This window comes from Adiantum capillus-veneris, chromosome 5 (assembly GCF_014529385.1).
Source record: "Adiantum capillus-veneris isolate H3 chromosome 5, ASM1452938v2, whole genome shotgun sequence".
In the NCBI taxonomy this organism is placed as follows: domain Eukaryota; kingdom Viridiplantae; phylum Streptophyta; class Polypodiopsida; order Polypodiales; family Pteridaceae; genus Adiantum; species Adiantum capillus-veneris.
The window spans coordinates 166,348,883-166,357,511 of record NC_140935.1 but is presented as its reverse complement, the minus strand read 5'-3'; the positions used below and the strand labels follow the sequence as shown (position 1 = coordinate 166,357,511).

Here is an 8,629-nt window from a genome sequence, read left to right as displayed (position 1 = left end):
CTCACTTAGCCTTTCTCTGCATAGTACTTGTTATAATCTGTGAGTGAGGGTCGCTGCTTTGTTTGCTGCCCTGCATACTTTGATATGGATGTAGTTGACAAAACTAGTGCTTCACATGTTGGTGCCAAAATCACTTTAATGGTTTCTTGATGACTTTAGAAAGCCACTTTGATTTAATGTGCCGTAAAATAGTGTATTTTGGATTGTTTGGTTTTTAAGCTACTGCAGGTTTTAGCTTGATGATTTTTTGTAGCTAAGAAGGCATAATGAAAATTTATGGTGATTTTGTCAATCAACCCTTGATGATTTAGTGAAGTGTTTAGGTTTTCCTATTGTTATAAGGTTTTCTAGATGTTGCACGAGGAGCCTGACATAAAAATACATTATAACACTGCAGGGTTGAGCTGCTACTTATTAGCTAAAGTTCTATGGTTGAAATGATGGTTTTCCTTGGGTGGAGCACATCTGAACTGGATGTGGTTTAAAATTGGGGAAGTGTTGCTGGTTTCTATTACTACTAGCTATTAGGAGTTTTTATACTGCTATATTTCAAGTTTGGAAACACTCACATTTGTAAAATTTGCTGATTTTTGAGAAAGGTCTTCAAGATAGGGTGATACCAAAGGGATTCGATCTGGCTATTGTTTAGAGTAGCTGGGATAGTTGGGACTTTGGCTTGTACCAATGAATCATACAAATAGGCACTGTGGTTTTGTTTCTGAACTATGACCTGTTGCTTTCATCATAGAGAAAAGTGGAAATTGTTTGTGGCTTTGACATGGTTGGGACATACTTTTCAACGTGTCTTGGAAACTTAGTCTTTTTATGACCCTTTGCTACTAGGAATCTTGACTAGTTCTCTAATCTACATTCTAGTTATTATGGAATGAGCTTATGCTTCATAAGAATGAAATCTTGAAATATTTTGAATAAATGACTTTATCTATATAGTTTACTGGCCTTTTTGTGGTCGTACAACCGATAAGATGCTAAGTGAGAACTGAATGACTGATCCCTGGGATGAGCTTTACATAAAAACATCATTCCCACCCCCATTGTATGTGACTTTTTGCTTCTAACTGGCATGGCAAGTAGTGATGATCTACCCTCGAGAAGGTTTGGCTCTGTTGGTGTAATTCCCAAGAAAGTGTGCCAATATCTCCACTAGTTCTTGGATTTACATTTTAGTTATTATGGGATAAGCTTCTGCTTCATTTGACACCGATCAACGGAAACAAGGAGAGCGGGCCAAACTAAACAAGCCACTTTTTTTTTATACAAAAAACAATAACATCAGTGATAAAAAAAGACCCAACATCTGTAATGAAGCGGCACATTGTTTTGATACATGCACGAGGGGCCTAAGGTCAACAATAAAAAAGAAGCCTTTAATTAACTCCTCCTTCATCCGTCTTTGAAGGATGTTACAAAATCAAGGAGGTGCAAGCTAATCAAGCAATGCTTATTTGAAATATTTCAAACACGCTAACAACCAAGATCCTCAAATGATCTTTTCTTGAAATGATCAGCTATGCTGATGCTAGTGAACAAAAATGGGTCTTCTAAAAATTTGAGATGGGTGTGGTTGAGATTGATGCCTTAAATTTCATGGTTTGCAAAGGCACTTTGATTATACCCTTTGATGTTTGAAAAGTAGCATGGTTGGTATCCCCATTGATATTGCATTTAGTAGTGCACATCCAAGCTTGGCCTAAGACAAAAATATTGACACATTTAGAAGGTGGTTGTTGGAATTACTGTTGCAAGAAAACATACACATCTTGGAGGAGACAAAGGAAGCTCAAGGCACACAACAGAGAGTGTATTACTTAGTGTGCAATCGAACGATAGATAGCCCTAGAGTGATGGGCGTATATACAATGCAGGGGGGAAAGAACCTCCTAGTAAGGAAAAAATGCCCTGGTGGTCTTAAGTGTGTTCAAACACATTACTACCAAATGTATATAGTAACAAATTTGCGGTAGAAATGATGTGGTGAACAAGAGCGGGCACATAGAGTATAGGGAAGTGCCATACCTTGAGGACATGATCAGTCCACAAAGGGGAGTAAACCAAAAGCTTTGCAAAAAGCTTCTCACTTCTCACAAGACAATGCCTTTGTGAAAAGATCTGTAAGGTTGTCCTGTGTTGGCACATAAGCCAAGCTGATCTCTCTTGCTGAGAGCCTCTTTGACATAGTGGTAATGCATCTCAATGTGCTTTGTGCGAGCATGAAATTTTGGGTTCCTTGGAACTACCAATGCGCTCTGACTATGAGTGTAGATAGTGTTGGGGGTGTCCTGTCCAACACCCAAATAAGTCATAAGACGTATGAGCCATACACACTTAATCATATCTGTGAAGACTTCCATGTACTCAACCTCACAACTAGAAGTGGCCATAGTAGATTGCTTCTTGCTCAACCATGAGATACATGAACTACCGAGCATGAAACTAAAACCACTTGTGGACACTCGCGTGTCAAAACAACCAGCCCAATTTGAGTATGAAAAAGCATATAACTCTCGCGACAATGATCCCCGTTGGGATAAAACAAGCTAAGACGTAAAGTACCACTCAAGTAGAAAAAACTCCTCTTGACAGTTCGTCAATGCTTAGACCCTAAGCTATGCATGGATCTCTTAACTTGTCAGACTGCAAATTGATTATCTGGTCCTGTGTTGCATATATAAATAAGATAGCCAACAATAGTTTGATAAAGAGTGACATTAGCAGAATCACCAACATCATGAAGACTCAATTTCAAACCTGTTTCCATGGGAGTGACAATAGGTTTGTAATCCTCAAGTCCAAACTTACATAGTAATGTCTCTATGTAACTTGTCTGACACAAGGCAATATCACCATCACACTGCTTAAAATGTATGCCCAAGTAATGATGCAACAACCCCAAATCTTTCGTCTTGAAAGTAACATTCAAATCAGCCTTAAATTCAACAACGTGTTTCTCATTTGGTCTGGTGATCAACAAATCATCCACATAGAGAACGACAATGAGAAGTACATCACTCTCATGCTTTACATACAATGTGCTTTCTATTGGCTTTTCACGAAAGCCTCGTTTGACCAGATCAACATCCACCTTCTCAAACCAAGCACGAGGAGATTACTTCAACCCATACAAAGATTTCTTGCATTTGCATTTACATAATTTACATAAACTTCTTCAGATATATCACCATTCAAGAAAGCAATAACAATGTTTGATTCATGTACATCCCAACCAAAATAAGCTACCAACGCACATAGAAAACCCACAATAGTCATACAACCAATGGAATCAAAATTCTCTTCATAATCTATGCCTTTTTGTTGAGCATAACCATTTGCAACAAGTCATGCCTTGTAACGATCAATCTCACCATCCGGTTTGCGTTTCAACTTGTAAACCCACTTCATACTAATGGCTTTTTTGCCAGGAGGCAAATCACATAAAGTTCATGTGTCATTTTCTATAAGTGCATCATATTCAGATTGCATGGCAACCATCCAATTTTATGAATTTTGTGCTTCATCAAAATGGCCATTTCAATTGTACAAGGTGTCCTCAATTGGCCAATTTGTATCAGCTTTGCATGTTTAAACATCCTCACAGGTCATCACTAATGAAATTCAGCATCATGTGTGTGTGTGTGTGTGTGTGTGTGTGTGTGTGAGAGAGAGAGAGAGAGAGAGTGTTGTAAGGCATCATCAGTACTTAAAAATCCTAGCAAGACAACACCCGAGATTTTATTCATTCAAAGAAACTTCCTGAAGCAAGACTTAACATTTCAAAGTGGAATTACAAATACACTACCATGTCTTAAACCAATGCATATAGCATTCACATCCGAGAACTTCAAACCTGTTTTGTCTAGGTTTCCCTACTCAAGCTAGGTTCAACGATATGTTGAACCAATGCATATTATAAACCACTCGAGCTCTATTAGCCTTTGAGATGGCACCAATGTTGTACATGAAAATAATTATAACGTTCAACGAGGTGTTGAACCAATGCAAAAACGATTGCCTCTTTGTGCATCGGAAGCCTCATAGCATTCTAAATAACCCTCGATGGAACCAAACATATCCCCTGACTCTGCCATTTCTACATCCAACAGAAATTGAACGAGCTCCTTCAAAGCATCAAAGTTCAACACAGCTGCTGGGTTCTTGTGACTCACCATTCTCTCATCTTTGTGACGGTCCCACATTCAATTTCTCAATCAGCAAGGCGATCGAAAACCCATGTAAGCATTCTGCTCAATTTGCACAATCACATCCCAAGTGCCAAAGAAGGCCATCAGAATGGCACTGATTCCCATGACTGTGCTGACAGAGAACACTATCAACGAAACTCTGCCATACTTTGATATTACTGTGTGAATTACTAACATGCCAGTCATAGAGAACACCAAAGCGACAGAAGCAGACGCAAGTGCATACAACTCAGGAATCCGACCTAGAAGCCAAAACTGGATCACTGACAATGATGATGAGAAGAATACCATGTATGAGCATGTAGCTGCTGTGGTCTGTTTGCACAAAACATCAAAACATTAGCTGCATATGCAATCAACGATTTACACCATGATATGGTACGACAGTCTGCAACCCCATTCATAGACATAACCAACGATTATAATCTCTTGAACCATACTTTCCCTCAAACAATCATATCTTGTTAGTGTGTAAGCAATGGTAACATGGCTAAATCTTTTGAACCACTTCAACTATTTAAATCGAGTTATTCAACCCCTAGGATGCGATGCACAACAAGACACACTCAAACCTTGGCATTTTACCTTTGGGTCCCTATTTTGAGGATTCAGAACCTCGAATAGCCCATCCAAACCCAAGTTGCAATGCCAAGTCACAAGAAGATAAGGACTCATGGCGTGCTACATTGTTCGCACAGGCTGTGCTTTAATGTGCTAGGACATAATGAGAGATGTCAATTGCCATCAATGATTATGGTGCTCAGAAAAAGGGAAAGCTAGCACACGTTATGATGCCTCTCAAAAACACATCCCCCACAAAAGGGGCAGCTAGCACATGTTATGATGCCTCTCAAAAACACATCCCCCCATCCCCCTTTGAAAGAAAGACACCAAAAACCTCACACAGAAAATTCTCTGACATCCAGTTCACTGTCTCGATGGAACTGAAGGCCAAGCTCAAACATTTCCCGGCACAATCTATGCCATCAACATACAATCCCACTTCAAAAGCTTGAATCCCTCCTAGCAAGATCATGAATTTCAGCGCAAACCTGGGGATGCATGCCCATCTCAAGGAAGAGAGGACTAATTATCATTCCTCCACCAAGGCCCAGCATGCCCCCTAAAAAGCCTGCCACTAAACCATATACTGGCAAGAGGGTCATTGACCCAGAGCCCATCAATGATATAGCTTCCTCTGAGGCAATGGCGCCTCCTTCCTTCTGGGGACAAAAAAAAAGAGAGAGAGAGCGGTTAAAATCTCCTTGATTTATAAATTATACTCCGGTATTGGGCGTTAGAACAGAAAATAAAGGAGGCTGTATCATCAATATAAAACACCTTGTTGTTCCTCTGAAAGTGAAGCAAAGTGAATGCAGTGACAACCATTGCAAAGGGTAACTGCACCAAAGTCACCATCCAGTAAATAGTTCCACATGTTTCTATGCCAAAAAAGTTCTGCAAGTTCATGAAAGAAAGACCACATGAGAAAACAGAGGAACATGATTTAGAACACAAGAAATCGTAAGACCAAGATACCACACAATGGAATATATTAAGGGGGTGTATGAGCCGCATCTTGAAAACTCTGCAGTCAATTAGCACTAGCAGGATTTCCATTGCAAATCTAGCCCATTATCTTGATATCATGAAAGGGAATCATTCTTGTATGAAAAGTATATTCTTCCAATCAAATTTTAAACAAAAGATTGCCTCATTTTACCTACAATTGAAAGTACACCTGTCCAGCATTTCCCAATGAGGACACAAGACTCCTAAGTTTTCTTTTGAATTTGAGCACGGCAGGCACGTGTTCTATCAACTTCTCTGGTGACTTTAACAATAAGGAAGCAAACATAGAGACTTTACCTGGCCGTCTGAGCTTCCACGGACCAGCTGCACTGCAAGGAATGCAATCCAGATCAGACAAAGCATGGCAATCTTGACTGAGGGAAACTGGGGCTGAGTCCCAGGCATGTGGGACTCTAGAAGAGGGATCTCGACATCCTTCCCCTCACAAAGATTGCTGTGCTGGTTAAGTGCAGAGCCAGTGAAGGGAGATGGAAAAAGTGCTTCCTCATGTGCCTCCTTATCACAGGTAGCATTGTCATTGTGGATGCTAGGCTTTTTCTCTGGCTGTGATGACTCGATATTCCAACGCTGAATGGCATTGCGACAACTTCGGAAGGTCATGAAGAAAAGGACAAAGATAAGCAAGACAGTAACAAGCCAGCTTGGGGCAGCAACATTGCACATGACTCCTGCACTGATGCCAAGGAGAACATTTGGAAGGCAAAGGAGAGCGACTCGGTAGTCCACAAGCGGGCCAAAGCCCGTTGCATCCTTTTGAAAGGCATACCAGATGCTGTTTACAACAGTGCCCCCCACGATCATACAACTCGACAAGGCAGCCGATGTCTTCGAATTGAATCCCAATATTAAGTTGAATATGGGCACGTACAGGCCACCTCCACCAATACCACCTGCGCTTGACAGGGCGGTCGCAAGAGCTCCGCACAGAAGGCCGCCCACAATTCTCCATGGCTGGAAATCTATGGAATCTGTACCAAACGTCTGCCTCAGGCGCCAAGCCAATATGTGACGATCCGGGTTCGCAGACAACGACGACTCATTGCGGGTCAAGGCCGAAGTCGGCGTTGCACACAGAAGTAAATGGAAAATCAGCAACAGCACAAAGCGCGCAGCCAACGTAGCAATAGCAAGTCCATGGAGCCGCGGCATAGCGCCACACACACAGAGAGAGAGAGAGAGAGAGAGAGAGAGAGAGAGAGAGAGAGAGAGCTCTTACGTGAGAGGCTGATGATGAGAGCCCTCGAGGCACTGTGAAGCGAGCAGGTCGAATAGACAAAAAACAGATTAAAATACTCACCGGGATTAATCGCGGGCCGCGAGAATGATAAAATACAGAGTCAGACTAATAATAAAGCTTAAAGAAGGAAAGCAAGCAGGTCTCACATGGTAGGCTAGGTACCTACGGCGTCACGGTCGCTCAAGACATGTATACACTACACTGTATAGGATTGAGACCTTTACTTTTTTATTTTGAAGAATCTCACCACGAGCTCCTAAGCGTCAAGTCCCACCACGTACTAGCACCAACGGATTTGTGGTATTTAGAGCTGAGTCGCTCCGAGTGAGAGAAATTAGTCATAGTTATGAGTTGCAGGAGTGGGGAGAAGGGAGGCATCTAGGTTGCACCTAGGGGAAGATTGGGGGAAAGTCAAATGTGCTTAAGAGTATCGAGCTTCAAACTTTATCATTGGGGTGTATCTTTGAGAAACAAGGAGAACAAAGATTTCGTAAAAAATAGCATAGTGATGGATCGATCGAATGTGCAAGACAAAAAGAGAGAAGGGGTTTTGGTGGTGGGGGGTACGTACAATAAATAAAGCATGGTAAGCATAGTAGTGTAGGTCCCTTTTTCCGCTATGATAAGAAATAATAAATGTGTTAATATATAAAAGGTTGGTAAATGGCGATTGAACAAGGATTGTATGGCCAAGGCGCATATTTAAAACTGAAATAGTAGTAAGATAAGAGAAATTCTTGAAAAAATCATCTAGTATTGTCCATCCGTCTAAGCCACGTATTCCAACAAAGTCAGCCATATACTAGAATTTGCTATAGTTGTGGAAGAAACCTTGCCTTCAGACTTTCTGAATGTTCCGAAACCTTGAGGAAAACCTTGTCTCCGTCGTGGAAAGTAGCAAGACGGTGATGCTCATCTTCATACTTCTTATATTGATCTTGAGCTTGCTTAACATTTTGTCCAGCAACTCGAAGCATATCAAAATGGTCTTGGAGAAAATCCCTTGATTGTTGTATCTTCTCTGTAGTCAACCCCACCGTAACGGGTGATCTAGGTTGAAAACCATATAAAAGCTTAAATGGACTAAAACCTTGTAGTCACATGCTTTGAACTATTATAAGAAAATTCCAATATAGGCAAGCAGTCTTCCCAATTGGTTTACTTCTTGCTAACGTATGCTCGTAGCATATCCTCTAGCATTTGATAACCCTTTCAGTTTGACCATCTGTTTCTGGATGACCAACCGTACTAAGATTAAGTGTAGTTTCCAACTTTTGGAACACATCTCTCTTGAAGTGATTATCGGACTTTCGATCTCTGTCACTAATGATACTAGCTGGAAGACCATAGAGTCTATATATATGCTCTATAAATAGCCGTGATAAGCTGCCGCAAGCATGTCTGCACATTAGTCCTATCAATCTTCCATAGTAGAGTGACAAGCTCTACTTGGTTCATTTTAAAACATTTGTACATTTGCTTACTCTAGGGAAGCATTGTAAGCATTGAGAAGGTTTAGGTTATCCTTTAATTGTATGCCTTGCATCCATCTAGCATCTTCAAAAGGATAATTCTTAAA

At 40.9% G+C, this 8,629-nt stretch overlaps 1 protein-coding gene across 2 annotated transcripts; it reads right to left on the bottom strand.

The window, feature by feature from the left end:
• Positions 1 to 3,725: 3,725 nt before the first annotated feature.
• LOC147458504 (sulfite exporter TauE/SafE family protein 5-like) lies at positions 3,726 to 7,129 on the bottom strand. 2 transcript variants are annotated; one of them, XM_086513144.1, is made up of 4 exons: positions 6,090 to 7,129; positions 5,562 to 5,678; positions 5,273 to 5,440; positions 3,726 to 4,535 (listed from the first exon to the last, which is right to left on the bottom strand). In XM_086513144.1, exons 1-4 carry the CDS (start codon positions 6,960 to 6,962, stop codon positions 4,227 to 4,229), a joined length of 1,467 nt encoding a protein of 488 aa, XP_086369270.1. In that variant the 5' UTR covers positions 6,963 to 7,129; the 3' UTR covers positions 3,726 to 4,226. The 2 variants fall into 2 exon arrangements, with proteins under 2 accessions (XP_086369270.1, XP_086369269.1); XM_086513143.1 differs by having other exon boundaries at positions 5,273 to 5,443; positions 6,090 to 7,127.
• Between the last annotated feature and the right edge of the window lie 1,500 nt (positions 7,130 to 8,629).